Consider the following 17,449-nt stretch of genomic DNA (forward strand, 5'->3'; position numbering starts at 1 on the left):
ATGTCCCTCTGCAAAGAAGCAAATAAGTAGAACTAGCCAATCAGCGGACGCAAAACCTCCCTACCTCCCTATTCTCGCAAGTCGGCGACTCGGCAACTGAAATAGGAGGAAACAAATGAACTGCATCGACGAATCAGAGGCCTCGATTGCGTGAAATTGAGTTGCAATTCGCATTGATCGACTCGATTGATCCAGTTGAGCAACTTGCATTGCACTGTGCAGTAGCCATCAACTGAGTATATCCACCCAAAGCCTTTTTCCGACACCGACGCTCAGGAAAAGCGAGGCACCGCAGCGTTCGGATTCTTTTTTTTCTTGTTTGTTTTAGGGTTGGCCAGGGCCGGCCAAGTCCAGCTCCATCGGGCTCGCAATGCGAAAGCGGGCAGCCGGGCAGCTCTTGAGTTGGTTGGAAAATTTAGGGTTAAGTGATGCCGTAGCCATGTCTTTCTTATTCGTTAGCTTGTTCGTATTAGCCTTGCATCGCAAACTTCCTCATGGGGCAAGCGAGCTGAGCTAGAGATGTGTGGTGGTTGCGCCCGGCCCGGGTTGCCCGTTTGGGCGTCGGGGGCATGGCGTGGCTGAAAGCGGCGGTGAGCTTTGGGGAAGGTTGATGGTTTGATGGTGTGGTTTTTTGGTTGGTGGTTTGGCATGTGCGCTGATTGGTATGGGGCAGAAGTGAAGGGGACGGTCAGGTAAGCAGTTGATGGCTTTTGATTATTTAGTCTCTACCTCGTCTACTCATGATCTTCGTCATCATTGTTGTTGCAAGTTACCATCGTTCCACCCCAGAACCCACGGCTGACTTGTCTACAAGTCTCTAAGCGCGCTTGCCAAAAACCTTGTCGAAGCCGACGAGCGTGAAGCGGTAGCGGACGCGGTCACCCTTGTAGACACGCTCGACGGCCTCCTTGCAACCCTCCTCGGAAATGTCAATCGTCTCGACCCAGCTCTTGATCTCCTGCTTGGATGCGAGCTCCAGCATGTCAATCATCTCCTGCCTGTTGCCGATGTGCGAGGCGCCCATGTAGCAGCCGTTGGGAGCAAAGACTTGGGCCTGGATCTGGGGCAGCGGGTTGTCCGGGAAGCCGACCATGTGGAAGGTGCCGTTGACCTTGAGCGTGGAAAAGTAGTCGGGAAGGTTGAACTTGTCCGTGGCGTCGGCCGTGTTGATGATGAAGTCGAAGGCAAAGTTGTGCGGCTCTTGCCAATCCTTGTCCTTGGTGCAGATGAAGCCAGATGCTCCAAGCGCAATTGCATCTTCCTTCTTGTTAGGGCTGTGGGAGATGGCCCAGACTTCTGCACCGAGCGCCTGCGTCAATGTCAGCCTTGAACTTCATGTATAGCTGATATTTTCGAGCTTAGGCCTACCTTGGCGAACAATATAGCAAAATGGCCCAGGCCGCCGCTGTGCGAGGTCAGATGATGGTTGCAACTTTTGGTCTAGGGCACTCACATTCCGACGATGCCAATCTTCTTGCCCGGACCCGCGCCTAGACGCACCAGAGGGCTGTAGACCGTCAAGCCTGCGCAGAGCATGGGTGCCGCGAGGCTGTCTTCAAGACTCTCGGGAATCTTAAAGGTGAAGTATTCGTGAGCGCGGACATGACTGGAGTATCCTCCTTGGCTAATGGTGCCGTCCGGGTACGGTGCTCCGTAGGTGTCGATGGCCTTGGGACAGTAGTTTTCTTGGTCCGCCTTGCAGTTGCCGCAAGTGAGGTCGGCACTAATCTGGGCTCCGACACCCACACGGTCTCCAACCTTGACCGTCGTGACGTCCTTGCCCACCTTGACGACCTTGCCAATGATCTCGTGGCCAACGCAGAGAGGAAGAGGAATATCGGCACCCCAGCCGCCGCTGATCGTGTGCACGTCACTAGAATTTATGTGAGCTTGGTGTCGATTTCACAAGTGGTTGGCACTCACCTGGCGCAAACGCCACATGCGTCGATGGCAATGTCAACGTCGCGGTCCTCAAAGGGCTTCAACTTGACCTAGCGGCTGTCAGAAAGAGTGGGGGGCAAAACAATGCGGGGAAGCTACCTCTTGCTTGGAGAAGGTGCTCCAATTCTTGATGTCAGTGACGCAGAAGCCGGTGGTGGTCTCGGGATAAGGCATGGTGATTGATTGCTTGCTGAAGAGTTGTAGTAATTGCGAGGAGCAGAGGTTGAAAGTTGACGAGCTGAAACAGCACGATGGCGGGGAGGGGTTTAAAAGAGGCGGATGGGCTGTGATATCATCCTTGCCGGCGCGTCTGCCCAAAGCTCCCAGGCCGTCGTCCGCTACTTTTCTGCGTCAATGGCGACACAACGCATCATCGATTCCGCCGGTACATGGCCCAATGAGCATTCTGCAGGGCGACGAAGCGAGAGCCAGGCCTTCATTCTCCGAGCTTTGTTTCAGCGCCAAGTCGAGAGGCGGTGGAGCTGTCGCGTCTCCCAAGAGGAGCGGGCGTCGCGTTGGCCGGAGACGTCATGGATTTTACCACCAATCACGGCGTGGGACGACAGCGGACGGCACCATCCTCTTCACAGGTTAGCCGATGCCTTTTTGGGTGATGGCGAGAAAGAAAAAGATGGACTTGTTGGATGGCATTCTTCAGCGGGGCTCGGGACATGTATTTGTCTGGGGACAGCGGGGAACGCAGTGCAGAGAGCACAGGCGTCTCGGCTCACCTTCCACCATCCAACCCCGCCCATCCATCACGACTCTCAGCTATCAACCCAAACCCTCTCGGACGCCATCCGAATTCTGATCAGGGGACCCAAGGGACGGGTACGCCAACTTCCCCAGACCGGCATGCCGAGTCCTTTGTCGACTTGCGGGGGATCGCCCTTTCTCCAACCAAACGCCCTGCTTGCGGCCACTTGACTCTTGCACCGCCCACGATGTTCTGGCCTGGTTCCGCGGGCACTAAGTCTTGCTCGACAAGCTTAAAAGCCCAAGAGGCCCCGTATCCAGATTGTGGTTGTTGGTATATCATCGCCTCCTCGCTCTCAGGACAAAAGCATTCGTCGCCGGACCATTCACTTCCCAAATCCCTGACCCATCCCTGAACACGCATCGAGCGATACCAAGACAGCAATGGCACCGCTGGAACTGACCAACGACACAAATGGATCTTCCAAGGGACCCATGATGAAGGCCGTGCGCTTCCACGGCAAGGGAGACCTCAGGTTCGAGGAAATCCCGGAACCACGCGTTGGACCCTCGCAAGTCAAGGCACGTCACCACTGCAACTCGTGCATCAACAACCAAAACCCATCACCGAGCGAAGACCACTTCTGAATGCTAACATTTTTGACAGCTCAAACCCGCCTGGGTCGGGATTTGCGGAACAGGTAGAAGCCCCGCTTCATCTCCCAAGCCTCGTTTCTGCCAAACCCAGTTCTTCATCACCCCCCACTTTGTCCGCATGACTTCCATGCGCTTCCTTTCTTGTCTTCCTCAAATTGAATCGCGATGATTCCAAGTCACCCTACACAGCCAATTACTCGTTGCTTGTCAGCAGACTACTGTAAATTCTGGATTAGCGCGGCACCTTGCTTTCGCCTCTGCAATTCATCCGCTACACGTCTTCGCAAAGTTGCTTTCTAAGCCAATCACCAGTCTTTCCACCTACACACTCAGCCGCAAGCGCGTGATGACATGCGGAGCATGGCTCGCAGGTGGGCTGCATGAACCGTAGTCGTGGATAGCTGCACCGCCACTGCTCCCCACACGCGCTCGCAAGCTCCCAAAGCTCCGCTCCAATCAGAGAATTTCCAGAGCTGATGGATGGCAGACCTCCACGAGTACCTCGGTGGGCCTAATCTGTGCCCTACGACGCCTCATCCAATCACACGCGAAAAGGTTCCAGTCACATTTGGCCATGAGCTGAGCGGCGTAATTGAGGAAGTTGGCGAGGGGGTGGACGACCTGAGGCCGGGAGACCGTGTATGCGTACAGCCCATCATTTACGACGGAACATGCGGAGCCTGTCAGGAAGGACTGATCAATTGCTGCTACAGCAATGGATTCATTGGATTAAGTGGTAGGTTGACTATTTGTCTCAGCCCTGCGGGGGCTCAAGACAGTCCAAGAGCGCCATCCTGAAGTGATCGCAAAACTGACACCAAATCCACACAGGCTGGGGCGGTGGTTTCTCCGAACACATGGTCATTCCTCGCAACACCGTCTTCAAGCTTCCGGATAACGTGTCGCTAGAAGTCGGCGGTACGCCCCCTGAATCTTACCCCTGATCTCACTAAACCCACGACTAATCGCCACGCAGCATTGATCGAACCGTTGGCTGTTGGCTGGCACGCCGTCAAGCTTGCCGCACTTCCCCCTCCACCAACAGCCATCACAGCTCTTATCCTCGGCGGTGGGCCCATTGGACTCAGCATGATCCAGGCCCTGCGCGCTCACTCGCCTGACCACACCATCATTGTATCTGAACCATCACCACGGCGTGCTGAACTTGCCGCCTCCTTTGGCGCAACGCACATTCTCTCTCCGCTCAAGACCGACATTCCCGCGACAGTGCGGAAGCTTTCGCCCGGAGGCTGGGGAGCACACGTCGCATTCGACTGCGCAGGGGTGCAGGCCGGTCTCAATGACGCGGTCCAGAGCGTGCGGGCAGAAGGCAAGATTGTCAATGTCGCGATATGGGAGAAGCCGCCGTTCATCGATGCAAACGCCCTTTGCTTCAAGGAGCGTACCTACATGGGCGTCGCTACCTATCGTGCAGGCGACTTTCCCGCCGTCATCGAGGCCGTCAGCCAGGGTCTGATCAAACCTGAAGCCATGATTTCGAAGCGCGTCGAGGGTCTCGAGGGCGTGCTTGAAGGCGGTTTTAAGAGTCTGATCGAAGAGAGGGATCGCCTTGTGAAGGTGTTGATTCGCGCAAATGATGTGGGCGAGTGATGCACCGAAAAACCCTTTGCGGGATATGTGCAGGCGATGAACTTTGGGAGGCACGATGGTAGAGGAGGTGGAGTAATTTGATTCCGGCACCCGGCTTGAGTTTTTCGGCACCTCGCTAAGAAGAAGCAGTTTGGAGCAGTACACGAGGCTACAAAGGCCGCGGATATTGACCAAGGCGACAGAACAGTCGCTTTCGCCAGGAAGCTCCTGGTTGATGCATTACGACTTTACGCGTATTTGCTTTCAGATCCCCTCGCTTCTCCGTGATGCGGATTTGGAGTTTCGGATCTTTTTGGTATCTTAATGGGTGCGGTCTTATCGCGAAGAGCAAGGACTGGACGTACGAACTGGATGCTTTTGGTGTTACAGAGCTTAGTCCAAGTTTGCAGCTTACGCAAAGCTTGATTTCTTTGCTCTTCGAAGATGTTGTGCTATCAAACTGCTTGGCTGATGTCCTTTGGTGACGGTGCTCAAGAATGCAAACATTGCCTTTTCTTTCGTGAGACATTCGAGGTGCTCACGCGATAACCGACAGCTCTAGCCTTCTGAGACTTTATGGGACTGAAATATCAAATGTTAGGTCGCCTCACTCTTCTGGTGTTGTTCTGCAATTCAATCCACCACAGACCTCTCCGTCCGGCTCATCACCAGTTCAGCAAATCAACAATCTGGCGATAGCATTGTTTGCACCTGCCAGTGCTTGCAGTCTAAGACGTCACAATGAAAGCCCTGCGTCGCGCGCTTGATCACTCCACGTGCGGCTTGTTGGTCTTGAGCAAGAGCTTGGTCGATAAGAGGTCGCGTCTTCCTATTACGGAAACAGCAAGCACGAGCAATCTGCACCCCGATATAGTCCTCGCAACTCAACCCTCCATCTGACTCACTTCTTCACCTTTCTCTTCTTACACTACTGCTCTCAACTCAGAATCTTCACACGCGACAACTGAACCACCAGGATACACATGGAACCACCACGGGAATCCATCATTGCATCCATCTCTGCTCCCAGACTTGAAGCCTTCTTCAACGCTCCAGACACGCCGACGCGCGCGCAATGCGACGAGCACTCCCTGTCCCTCACCGGCCGCAATTACTGCATGGCAACCGCTTCGCAAGGCTGCCACAGCTACACCCTGATCTGCTACGATCAAGCCACCCCACACACCCCGATTCCCGACGGAGAGGCGCAGAACCAGATTGTGCAATTCCGCCTTGCCTCATCGGAGCTGAAAATGGACCGTCTTGCGTCCGCTTCAGACGTACATGGACCGATCGTCCCACGCACGCAGTACAGTGGCAGGTTCGGAAACTTGTTGGTCTACACCATGGAAGCCATTCCTGGCGTGACGCCGCGGGAGATCTTTCCAGAGTCCCCGACGATGGATCTAAGGCATGAGATTTTGCATGAACAGTTCATGAAAGATCTTGCGCTGTAAGTGTTTCTGCGGCCAGGTGAGACTCTAGCTGACGGTTGGCAGGTACTTTGCCAACTGCTTCAAAAGCATGCAAGGCGAGGTCACGGATCTGCTCCCTCAACTCGAGCGCATGGGAAAGATGCACGAGCGACTCAAGAAGCTCCCTGAATCGAGCATCGCCCCGTACTGCGCTAGACACGTTCCCGAGATGATTAAAGCGGCATCCATCGTCTACGACGTGCTGCAGATGCGAACGCTCACGCACGGCGACCTCAACATGACCAACTTCCTCATCGACCCCGTCACCTACCACATCACTGGCATCGTCGACTGGGCATCGGCTGAGCTCACGCCCTTCGGCCTCGAGCTGTACGTCGTGCAGCTGGCGACCGGCTACTACACAGCGGCCGGGAAGGGCCCGTTCGTCTTCTACGACAACCACCGCCACCTGAAGAGGGTCTTTTGGAACGAGCTGTTCGAGCTCTTGGCCAAGCCGCCGCACAGCAGGCGCGACTACGTCGACGAGTACTGGCGGCCGTCGTGGATGCTGGGCTTGATTCTCCGCGAGGGCTTCGTCCATGCCGCTGATGGCAGTCTCAAGGATGAGATTATCCCCCTGTGCGAGGAGAATCTGGTACAGCTCCAGCAGCTGCAGACGTTCCTGGACGATGAAGATTTCTTTGATGCGGCGCTGGATGACGAGGTGGATACGACGGAGTGAGCGCGCTGTGCGATGCGCGCAGGGAGCGTTCAGGCGCATGGCCGTCACTTGCTTCTTTTTCCTATCCTGGTCTCATCTTTCTAGCCTTTGAGAGCCACAACGGCTCTGGATAATGTACCTGCAGCCTGGGAGCTGTCGTAGGGCTGCTTTTGCTTTACTTTGCTGCTTCATAACATTGAGCGGCCCATCAGTCGGCTGAAATATCTGAAATTCATTGAGCAATGAATTCCATTGTCCATACAACTTTCTGGCATGACTTGATTCGTGCTTGGGTGAATGGATGTAAGACATACCACCATTACCCTAGTCTCCCAGCTTTCTGCTTTGGAAAGCGAGACGATCCTCTTGCTCCGCAGAAATTTGTCCATCTCCCTTGTGCCGCGCCAGACGATGGCTCCCTGAATCCTCGTGCCGCGCCACACGACGGTTCCCCGAATGCATCTCCTTTACTACTTTTCTATCCCGACATTTCCTTCCATCCGCTGTCCCCTCGCCCCCGAGAGGACTCCCTCCTCCAGCGGGTTCAGTTTGCAAGGACTTTTGTATTCCGCCATCACCATCTACTTTTTGCTCGTCGTGCAGCAGCCAACAGACCGCAGCACCTGACCCCCAGCATCATCACAGCCGAAATAATGCACCATCTTGTCGCGCTCCTTTTCGTTCTGTCTCTTTCTCCGCCTGCGTGAACTGGCTTCGCAACATCCAATGCACAGAAGTAGAACGACAGCGGCAGCAGCAGCGGCAGGAAGCAGCAGCAGCAGCCCAACACACTCACCTCTCTCTGGCCCAGCCGGGCAACTTTTCTTCTCGCTACTACTACTCTCGACTCCCTCAGCTGTCACACCATGGCAGCTCTTGGAGTCTGATCGGCATCGTGCACTGCGAGCGCTCGCTGACTTTTGAACGTTGAATATCGAATGTTGGTGTTGCTACACCTTCGCCCACGCATCTCGTGTTGAGGATTCCGCCTTGCCTGCCACCTCAGGTCTGCGGTTTGATGTGTAGTAGGAGAGCATGAGAGGCGGACGTGCACGTGTTGCGAGGTACGTAGGCTGGCGGACTCGTGCTTCTGAGGGAGATAGTAGGGGCGAGGGGGGTGTCGGGTGGAGTGGTTGGAGAGCGAGCTTTGGCTGGCTGGATTGGTGGCGCTGAAGAAGGAGAAGGGGGAAGAGGGGAGAAGGGGGGGGTTTCGATGAGAGTGTTGTCATGTTGGTATTGGATGGACCTGTGTGTGAAGTGGTTGAGAAGGAGCTTTTGCTCCATCACACTGAGATACAAATGAATTCCTACGAGGTCTTTACGATGAAGTGAGTGGTGTGAAGCATTGAATTTGGCTGGGGGTTTGCAACATCCATGCCATGTCACTCTCGCGCGTGAAAAGGAGACACTGATCCATGAGCGGTCAGCCCTTGGTTGAAGTCGGGGGTTGCGGATTCATTTTTTGATTCTGCATGGCTGTTGAGCGAGAAAAGCAAATTAAACGCTTCATTATTGCCCCCATGAATTCTGCGTCTGGCTGAACAGCTCGCACTCCTTTGCAGTGTCAAGTCTTCTCGGTGCGAGATCCACCGTGTCGGTCATCCTTTCATCCCGACCTGATCATAGGCGGGTGCAGTACTCTGCCATGCCGCCATTCTTTCCAACAGGTGCAGCGTGGAGACTAGCAAGGAGCGTGGAGATTCGTAGTGGTCAGCATTGCCGCTTTTTTCAAGTCAATCACATCAGAATTCATGTGAGAGTGGCTTCTGGAGGGCTGTGCAAACGCTGGGACCGTAAGCAGCCTTGCCGCCATGCTTGCGAATACATTCACAACCTATCCGTCAGCTCTGGTGTCCAGTCATTGGAATGGCCATTGGCTGACAATGGTTTGTGCAAGGTGACGCCAGGAGATGGCGGTCCGTTTGATCCATCCAAGCTCCTCGCGATGGCTCAGCACTTCCTGTAATTCCAGGAGACGATTGGAAGTGGCAGTTTTAGCGTCGGCGAAGAGAGATTCTCCTCATTATAAAGCGCAATATTGTAGCCCGCGCGTTTGCGGACACGGTGAATTCTCACACCTGGAATATCCCCAATGGCTGTTGAAAACGTCTTTCCTGTGTGGTTTGCATTCGGCATTACGCCATGCCCGCCATGGCCAATCTTCTCCATCTAGAGTCGGCCCAGAAGAGGCGAAGCAGACAAAGGACATGGTCGAAAGATGCTGCCTGGAGCTCCCGTGACATTGCACGTGAATTGGACATGATGTCATTGGCCAAGATATTGGTAGATCCTTGTCCAGCTGGAGCAGCCTCGCGCGGAAATCGGTCTTGGTTACTGAACAGGCGCTCAATCCCTTTTCGAATGACAAACAAGAAGTCGTGAGCTCCGAGATGTAGCTTTGGCTCCGGGTGGCTGGCTAGACACAGCGTTAGAGCGCGGGTATGGCTGCAACTACGTGGTAGCTCGCAAGGCTAACAAAACGTCTCCTCTTGGATGTTGTCATTGTGCGCCGAGCGAGCTCGCTAGTTGCTGTCAATTGTGGAAGCCGGGGAGAGTTTCGAGACGCGTAGGCGCGCAGAAGTTCTTTTTCGAAAGAGCGGCGCCATTGGACGAGGCGACGGCGACGTGTTGGTGTTGAGCAACGTCAGGTTTTGGTTAGAGACAAGCTAGGGCCGGTGGCCAAGGTCGGCTGAGACGGTGCAACGCGAAGAATGAGGATGCCTGGGGAGGCTGGAGGGTCGCACACGGAAGAAGACCTGAGTGCTCCTACGGGCGTACGACGGCGGCAATAATGGTTGCAAGTCAGGTGTTGACTGAAGTTCAACGGCGACGGGCAAAGAGAAAGAGGCTGAAGGGCCAGAAATTGGATCGACAGGGTGTGCGGTGGAGCGCCTTCTCCACAGCACCGCCATTCCCCGCGCCCGCAGCCAATCGCTCTCCCGCAGCCACACCCCATGTGACGTATGGGGAAGTGGGCGGTGCGTCATTTGTATAAAACATTGGATCCAATCTCCCTCCTCTTCCCTCTTCCCTGTCGCCTCTCTCTGTCACCTAAGACGTGCAATTTGTCTACCTGCCTCCATCATCACCACCTCTCCAAAACACCTCCCCCAACCTACCAACCAATCTGTCCACGCCCTCCGCCATCATGGGCTTCTTTGGCCGTCTCCTGGGTACCATCCCGTACTTCCTCTGCTTCGCATGCGCCGCAATCATCCTCGGTTTCTACAGCTATTTCCTTGCTGTCCTGTCCGACCGCAATTCCGTTATTCCCTCATGGGAAAAGGCCGTTGAAGGCATATCTGGCGTTGCCGTCGTCTACACCATCGTGGCCATTGTCCTCACTCCATGTCTCGGCGGCGTCCGACTGCTGGCCTTCATTGGAATGGTCCTCGACATTGCCTTTGCTGCCGCCTTTGTTGCCGTCGCCATTCTCACCCGCCACGGTCTGAGCTCTTGTGATGGAACCAATATCAACACACCCATTGGCACCGGAGACTCCAATGCAGGCAACGGTTTTGGCGCAGACGGATTCGGAACTGGCAATGGCGAGCAGGCAACGTACAAGACGACATTCGGCACCGCGTGTCGATTCAACAAAGCTTGTTGCGCAGTTGCCATCATTGCAGTGTGAGTTTCTTTGTCAAGCGCCCCAGCCAGGCCCAGTCAACTGACCCACAACCCTAGCTTCCTGTTTCTCTTGGCCGCCCTTTGCCAATTCTTCTTTGCACGTGTGCAGCAAAAAGAGAAGCGTTATGGCCCCTCACCTGCCAACAACTACACGTCCGGCAGCGGCCGCAATCCTTTGGCATTTTTCCGCCGCAACCGCGCCAAGACGGTCGACAACGGCGATTCCACCCTGGGAGACTTCGGTGCTGGCATGCCCGCCTCGAATGTTTCAGGTGCGGAAGCCGTTGGCACACGGCCCAGCGGCGAGACGGCCTACACGGGGTCGACAGTTGGCCCGAATAACGGCGGCACGACCAAGTACGAACCCTACAGACCATCTGCGCCTGCTCAACCCATCACCACGGGACCCTACTACACGACCCAGGCGACGCCTCCACCCATGTCGAATCCTTACGGTTATGACAAGACGGCCGCTCACAACAACTTTTGAGTTGGTCATGCCGCGGAGTACCGGCGTCGGAGTGCATCGGCTTGAAATGCCTTTTTTCTTTACATCATCATGATCACCACTGCAGGCATGCGATCATCTCGCTTTTTCTTCGTTTCTCACGGACGGTGTTTCGAGGGTGTTTCGGTGCTTTTTTGGTTTCATAAATGCTGCGACGTAGGATACCACATTTGCGCACGACAGCGTCTGCGAACGACTAGGATGACAGGCAGGGATGGATGGACATGATGGGAACGCCTCGACTGACATGGGGCTTTAGGTGGAAGACATTTCCTAAAACGAATAAAAGCACGCAAGACAAATGAACATTTGAAGCATATTGACACAAGCTGTTGAGTAGAAACAGCACAATTAAAAGTGGTTCCAATAAGGTCTGCCACTCCACCTGTCATGAAAGACATACTTTGGCCCGGCCCGATGGGGGCAGCTCCATCAATCTTGGTACCCCACCTGGACAACGATGGCAGGCAACAGTCAAATCTGCACACTCCAGCTCCCATCATCTGCGCCTAGCAAACCTTACGCAACCCTTAAGCCGATCATGCAGCGCCGGTTGACGTTCAATGCGCCAAGCCGTCAAGTCCAGAGCGCCTATTGAACGCCGTTCCAAAGCACCAGCCACCTTACTCCGCTGTGCCCAGCTTTTCGAGAACAAAGTGACCACCCGTCACACCACATCTGGAGATGAAAGAAAGACGGCCGGCTCACGAGCTCATCCCGCTCCCCTCCCCCTGCCTCTCCCCCTGCCCCGCCCCGCAGCGGCACCCGAAGCAGTGCCCCGCGGCCTCCCCCGTCCGCGCCCCCTCGCCGACGCACCCCCTCCCCTCGCAGCACTTCTCCTCACCGCTCCCGTCTCCTCCACCTCATCATCGCTTCCCGCGCCCTGTGCCGCCCGTCCTCTTCCTCTTGCCGCACCCGCAGGCGGCGGCGCATCAATGCCTCTCTCCGCTCTCCACTCTTCCACAAAGCTCCGCAGCAGCGCCTCCAGCCCCTCGTTCCGTCGGGCCAGCAGCAGCACGTCGGCGGTGCTGATTTGCCGTCGGCCCGCGTGCGCGGCGAATGCTTCCAGATCTCGTGCCGTGCTGGCAATGTGCGTGTAGACGAGCTCGGTTAGCGCCGCGATGAATTGCGGTGTTGCGTTGGAGATGGCGCTTGAGGCGGCCGGAGACGAGAGCAGTGATGTGTCGATGTATTGGCCGAGGGTGTACCAGAGGGTGGACTTGAGCCGCTGTGGGATGTGTGTTAGCGCTGAGTGTACTTAGTGGAGGAGAGGAGTGCCAAACGTGCCTCTTCACGCATCGCGGCGTCCTCGCGCTCGTCGCCAGCAGCGCGGGAAGCCATTGCGACGATTGACGAATGCTTGTGAGGTGGTGTAGCGCGTTCGCGTGGAGGAGTCTGGCGTTCTGGCACGGTGGCTGGTAGCTGGTGGGATGCTCGGCGACAGGCAATGCGCTTTCTTGGCCTGGAGGTAACAATGAAGAGGGCCTGGTGACGTGTGGGTGATGGAGAGGTGTGCGGTTCAGAAAATGAAATCTGGGGGACGCGACCAAGACGCGTTGGACGGCAGTGGATCCATGATGTGCGCAGGGATGCCGGGGCGGGAGCGAGGGCGCCGTTGGCGTCGCGCGAGGCGTCGTCTGCGTTGGCTGGGTCACCACCTTAACTCAACGCCCTCAACTTCAACCTTGCACCAGAGACTGTCCGACTGCATCACTCACATACGGCATCCATCATTTCCATTTGGGGGCATTGGAGTTTCTGTTGGCTCTATTCAAGATGGGGATGACACCCATGACCATCGTCGCCGACGAACCGCCGGCCTCCACACCGGGCGTTGGCTCGGACGTTATGGCATTGCTCTCCACCTGGGGCAATAACTTTACCACCCAGACACACAAGACAGTGCGCGCTTCTCACTGGACGAATTGGCATTTTCTGACACATACCCAGTTTAGCAACCTCTCCGCGCGGGACTACATCCGGCTGGTCGTCATCATTGGAGCGTACGCCCTGCTGCGGCCATATTTGATGAAGCTGGGAGCCCACATGCAGATGAAGCAGCATCAAAAGGACTCGCAAGCAAGCGCAGAAAACGGACAAGACGGCGCGACGGGCACGGCGACGGCGGCCGATCTACGCGGCGGACGCAGGAGGAATGAACCGCAAAAGAAGTATGCGATCCCGGGCGTGGACAGCGACAGCGAAGAGGACGAGAAGAATGACTGGGGCCGGACGGCACGCCTGCGGCAGCGCAAGATGATTCGCGACCTGCTGGCCAAGCAAGAGGAGCGCCTGCAGGCTGAAAGAGACGCCGACAGCGACAAAGATATTGAAGAGTTTCTCGTGGATTGAAAAGAGGCGAGGACACATTGCTCCGCAGTCGGGCTGGCTGGGTGGCGTTGCTCGTACGTTCAGGGTCTGCCCGTATGGATTCTTTCAAGAGAGAAAAGAGAGAAGCAGTTAGGTCATGGAATGCGGTTCTTTCGTTAGTGTGGCCGGCGATGCGATGGGGCGCCCCGACGCCATGTTCACGCTGCAATAGCGCGGGATCATCCGCCCCGGATGCTATTTGTGAACTGTTCTCTTTTGACCTCTTGCGATCTTGGAGGTGGCTAGAGCAGGGGTGGCCGTACTCGCTCCCCATTCCTTACATCCAAGGGATGAAGAATGTGTCTTGGGACCACACGAATCACCTGAAAATCTGCAGTACCCGTCCCACAGCCACCCCGAGCGATGCAACCCCTTCCGCCGGCTGACCAGCAGAACAGTTCAAGACCCGTGTCAGAAATGTGGTCGCTGGCCAGAAGCAGTTCCCGTGGCTGTGTGGCTGAACATGTCGACTTTTTGCTCTAGCCAAGGCCGATTCGTCCTACTTCGCCGTGACGCGTCTGGTCAATTCCACCCTCGAGAAGGCAAAGGGGGCTGAAGGAACTCTCCTTGCTGCTCTCTCTTAAGACTGCACATCTGGCTCTCCGTTCCTTCTCCAGCTTCACATCCCTCCATCACATTCATTCGTTTTTTCTGTGTGTGCCAGTCGTGTCTTTTGCCCACCATGAGTTTATCCAACCGCCGTTCCATTCGTTCTCTACTCCTCACGACACTATGTGGCAGCGCGCTACTACCAACAGCAAAGGCACACGTAGAAATGATGTCACCCTTGCCATGGGATAGTCCCAAGTCCGCCAATGCTGGTCTCCGCAACTACAACATCAAGTCTCCTCTGGACTCGAGCGGCTCGAATTTCCCCTGCCAAGGCATGACCTCGAAGCTGGGCAGTCTCTCCGCAACCGCCAAGTATGTGGCCGGCGAAAGCTACACCATGACCCTCTACGGAACCGCAAACCACAATGGCGGCTCGTGCCAGATCTCGCTATCCTACGACTCGGGCAAGACGTGGAAGGTCATCAAGAGCATCATCGGCGGCTGCCCCAAAATGGGCACCTCCAACTACGACTTTACCATTCCGACCTCTGCGCCCTCGGGCAGGGCGATTTTCGGCTGGACGTGGATAAATCACACGGGAAACCGCGAATTCTACATGGACTGCGCGGTCGTCAACATCCAAAACACCGGCTCCGGCGACCTGTGCTCGCTGCCCAACCTATTTGTCGCCAACCTGAATGGCATCAACAGCTGTGTGGTTCCTGAAGGAACTGATGCCGTTTACCCCGACCCTGGATCCGACGTCGAGTACGATGGGACTGAGACTGCCTCGTCGCCCGCCTTCAAGGGCAACTGCGAAATCGCAGATTCCACCTGCGGTGCTGGCAGCGGATCCAGCTCGTCCTCGCAAAAGCAGTCGTCGGCCAAGTCCAACAGCAACAGCGGTGTTGCCATGGCGGAAAATGCGGCGTCCGCAGGCGAATCGTCGAGCTCGTCGGCTAGCTCGCCCTCGGCGTCTGCTGCCATCAACAGCTACATCAACTCGATTTTGACCCAGTCTTCGTCTTCGTCTTCGTCATCCTCCTCCTCGAGCTCCTCCTCGTCTTCCTCGTCTTCGTCAACGTCCATTTCCACCACGATATCCAGCACGAGCACCACGACCGTCTCCATCACTCCGGCGGCCGAGTCTTCGGAAATTGCGAATTTCATCCAAAGCGTTTTGACGGCCTCTTCTTCGCGTGCTGCCAATTTCATCGAGGGCGCCATTTCGGGAAGCTCACCTAGCAGTAGCGCAAGCACTCCTTCAAGCTCTTCGAGCTGTCCTTCGCGCTCTACCATTACTTCGAGGTATACGGCGCCAGCCCCAGCTGCGACTTGCTCTGCACCCGTTGTCAACTGCAACTGCATGGCGCCCGCTACATGCTCTCCCGTTAATGCCTGCACGACTACCTGTGTGGGAGGTGGCATGGGAGTGAGCACGTTGAGCACCGTCGTCAGCAGCGCCAGCAGCAGTAAGTTCCCCCTGACTACCCCCCAACCCATCCCCTGACCAATGACTTACAAAAACCACAGGTCCCTCCCCCACACCAACCACAACCCCATCCTTCTCCCCTCCTCCCGTCAACACCAACCTCGCAGGTGACACAACCACCGCCGCAGCCACCGCAACCGGCTCCGCGCACCCTCCCTACGTGACCTCGGACCCCAACGCCTCGGGCTCGCCCTACATCCCCTGCACGCCAGGCGCCTTCCTCTGCGGCTCAGAATCGCAATTCTACACGTGCAACCAGCCCGCCTCGCTCTACAACATCAGCACCGACAACGACATGGCCTGGGGCTGGCTGCGCCCCGTCGCCCCCGGCATGATGTGTCTGCCTTTCCTCGGCCCTGATGGCTCCCGCGACGACCGCTACGTCCGCGCTCGCCCGCTGGGTGATTGCAGTGATGATGGCGATGTCATGTGTGTGAGTGAGGGCGATGGCGAGATGGGCTTTGCGGTCTGTGATCACGGCGGCTGGATCGATATGGGCGATGTTGCGCCCGGCACCACGTGTACGGCGGGCGAGATTGTGCAGGCGTAGGGTGGTGAGTATTAATAAGTACCGAGGGACAGAGAGGGAGATGTGTGGAGTGCATGGTCGTCGTCGTTGTTGCTGCTCATCTTGTCGTTCATTTCTTTACTTCGCCCTCTTACACACACAGAGAGACCACCACTCGGTGTCCACCACCCACACCACCACACGTTCAACCGAACAGACAGACAGGAGGCGCGCAGATTGCTCAGGGGTAAAAGGAGACAGGCAGGCAGAGAGACCGGGCAGGAGGCAGTTGGTAATGAGCCATGAATCCCCTTTCCATTTCCCTTCCCCACCCTTCACAAACATATCTATCCATATCTAACCATCCCATCCGAGCATCTAAGATCATCGTTTGTCGATTGGTTGTTGCTTGCATTATTGGCATTTGCGTTTCGATCTTTTCCATCTCTTCACTTCATCCTGTCAATCATTCACAGCCCAACTTGTCCTTGTTTTCGTTCTTGGTCGCATACGGGTCTTGGTAGTTATAACAATAGCGAGATATCAACTTGTCGCATCCAAACAAAGTCAACGTCGTCGAATGTGAAGCTAATATCAAGACGCATGACGCCGGATCCAACTCCGCCCTGTTGCGCCACACACACGCACTTCCACGCAGTCAACGGTCCGGTCCTCCGCCACAACAGTCATTCAAGAGAGTACTCCTCCTACTCCTAGGTACGCGGCAGCCGGGTGCCGGGCATGGATGTGCCCGCCCCGTCGAGGAATGGCACGCGCCGATCCCTTCTCCCTCTCTCCCTCTGACCGGCTTGCCTCTTCTCCCGTCTCGTTGTCCATGTAATGTATGCATCGGTTGCTCCGCGGGGCGGGCGGCAGGGCAGGGCAGGGAGAAAGATTGGGGAAAGCACTTTTCAAAGTTCTTTAATATCATCATCGTCCGTGGTGTGATGACTGAACATTAAAGATTGATTTGTAAGAAAAGGACCCAAGTCGGTAGAATTGGTGGTACTAGTACTATTTATTCCACGCAGGTTGAATTGATGAGATGGAAGCATGAGACCGTCCTCGAGGAGAAAGGTCGTACAAATGGATTTACGGAGAGAATTGGTGCTGCACTGACTGTTCTTTCCACCGTCGTCACAAGTGATTATTGTGCAGCGGACCGGACTCATTTGAACTCCCAATGTGCGCCATTCATTGCTTCTGGTCTCTTCTCTTCTGGTCTCTCGCTTGCTGCTTGCTGCATAAACATGTATCCACATCTTTCCCACTGCCCTCTTTTCCATTCTCTCCACACCCCTCAATCAGTCCAGTGTGCTGCTCCTCTCCGCTCCACCCAGCGCACCAAGTGATACAAAAGCCACTACGG

At 55.9% G+C, this 17,449-nt stretch overlaps 6 protein-coding genes across 6 annotated transcripts; 4 read left to right on the forward strand and 2 right to left on the reverse strand.

Moving 5' to 3' along the window:
- Positions 1–692: 692 nt before the first annotated feature.
- On the reverse strand, positions 693–2,168 carry BKA78DRAFT_261428 (chaperonin 10-like protein). The gene is made up of 5 exons (XM_066885426.1): positions 2,041–2,168; positions 1,924–1,991; positions 1,454–1,873; positions 1,369–1,405; positions 693–1,309 (listed from the first exon to the last, which is right to left on the reverse strand). The coding sequence occupies exons 1-5, from the start codon at positions 2,113–2,115 to the stop codon at positions 818–820; spliced, it is 1,092 nt and encodes a 363-aa protein (XP_066749817.1). The 5' UTR covers positions 2,116–2,168; the 3' UTR covers positions 693–817.
- A 508-nt stretch (positions 2,169–2,676) lies between these two features.
- Positions 2,677–4,979, forward strand: BKA78DRAFT_20206 (uncharacterized protein). Its single transcript, XM_066883633.1, has 5 exons — positions 2,677–3,219; positions 3,305–3,338; positions 3,782–4,030; positions 4,126–4,212; positions 4,271–4,979. Exons 1-5 carry the CDS (start codon positions 3,082–3,084, stop codon positions 4,903–4,905), a joined length of 1,143 nt encoding a protein of 380 aa, XP_066749818.1. The 5' UTR covers positions 2,677–3,081; the 3' UTR covers positions 4,906–4,979.
- A 611-nt stretch (positions 4,980–5,590) lies between these two features.
- On the forward strand, positions 5,591–7,206 carry BKA78DRAFT_376418 (uncharacterized protein). The gene is made up of 2 exons (XM_066892823.1): positions 5,591–6,337; positions 6,384–7,206. Exons 1-2 carry the CDS (start codon positions 5,868–5,870, stop codon positions 7,039–7,041), a joined length of 1,128 nt encoding a protein of 375 aa, XP_066749819.1. The 5' UTR covers positions 5,591–5,867; the 3' UTR covers positions 7,042–7,206.
- Positions 7,207–10,168: 2,962 nt separating this feature from the next.
- On the forward strand, positions 10,169–11,140 carry BKA78DRAFT_349087 (uncharacterized protein; the record flags this gene model as incomplete). Its single annotated transcript, XM_066890743.1, has 2 exons — positions 10,169–10,650; positions 10,708–11,140. 2 exons carry the CDS (start codon positions 10,169–10,171, stop codon positions 11,138–11,140), a joined length of 915 nt encoding a protein of 304 aa, XP_066749820.1.
- Positions 11,141–12,113: 973 nt separating this feature from the next.
- BKA78DRAFT_234661 (kinetochore component CENP-S) lies at positions 12,114–12,284 on the reverse strand (the record flags this gene model as incomplete). Its single annotated transcript, XM_066883828.1, has 1 exon — positions 12,114–12,284. A coding segment is annotated over one exon (171 nt), but the record flags the coding sequence as incomplete, so codon positions are not given.
- An 836-nt stretch (positions 12,285–13,120) lies between these two features.
- Positions 13,121–13,510, forward strand: BKA78DRAFT_230082 (protein trafficking Pga2; the record flags this gene model as incomplete). Its single annotated transcript, XM_066883758.1, has 1 exon — positions 13,121–13,510. A coding segment is annotated over one exon (390 nt), but the record flags the coding sequence as incomplete, so codon positions are not given.
- Positions 13,511–17,449: the final 3,939 nt, after the last annotated feature.

Source organism: Phyllosticta capitalensis (genome assembly GCF_038381095.1).
Source record: "Phyllosticta capitalensis strain CBS 128856 chromosome Unknown BKA78scaffold_1, whole genome shotgun sequence".
NCBI lineage: Eukaryota > Fungi > Ascomycota > Dothideomycetes > Botryosphaeriales > Phyllostictaceae > Phyllosticta > Phyllosticta capitalensis.

What these genes read in the sequence shown, in the direction of transcription:
- BKA78DRAFT_261428 (XM_066885426.1), bottom strand. Translation starts at nt 2,115, where the DNA reads ATGCCTTATCCCGAGACCACCACCGGCTTCTGCGTCACTGACATCAAG. An exon ending in GCATGTGGCGTTTGCGCCAG is followed by an intron (nt 1,874 to 1,923) that starts GTGAGTGCCAAC and finishes CATAAATTCTAG; the next exon opens with TGACGTGCACACGATCAGCG. An exon ending in TTGCTATATTGTTCGCCAAG is followed by an intron (nt 1,310 to 1,368) that starts GTAGGCCTAAGC and finishes ACATTGACGCAG; the next exon opens with GCGCTCGGTGCAGAAGTCTG.
- BKA78DRAFT_376418 (XM_066892823.1), top strand. Translation starts at nt 5,868, where the DNA reads ATGGAACCACCACGGGAATCCATCATTGCATCCATCTCTGCTCCCAGA. An exon ending in TTCATGAAAGATCTTGCGCT is followed by an intron (nt 6,338 to 6,383) that starts GTAAGTGTTTCT and finishes GACGGTTGGCAG; the next exon opens with GTACTTTGCCAACTGCTTCA.
- BKA78DRAFT_20206 (XM_066883633.1), top strand. Translation starts at nt 3,082, where the DNA reads ATGGCACCGCTGGAACTGACCAACGACACAAATGGATCTTCCAAGGGA. An exon ending in GGTCGGGATTTGCGGAACAG is followed by an intron (nt 3,339 to 3,781) that starts GTAGAAGCCCCG and finishes GATGGATGGCAG; the next exon opens with ACCTCCACGAGTACCTCGGT. An exon ending in CGTGTCGCTAGAAGTCGGCG is followed by an intron (nt 4,213 to 4,270) that starts GTACGCCCCCTG and finishes ATCGCCACGCAG; the next exon opens with CATTGATCGAACCGTTGGCT.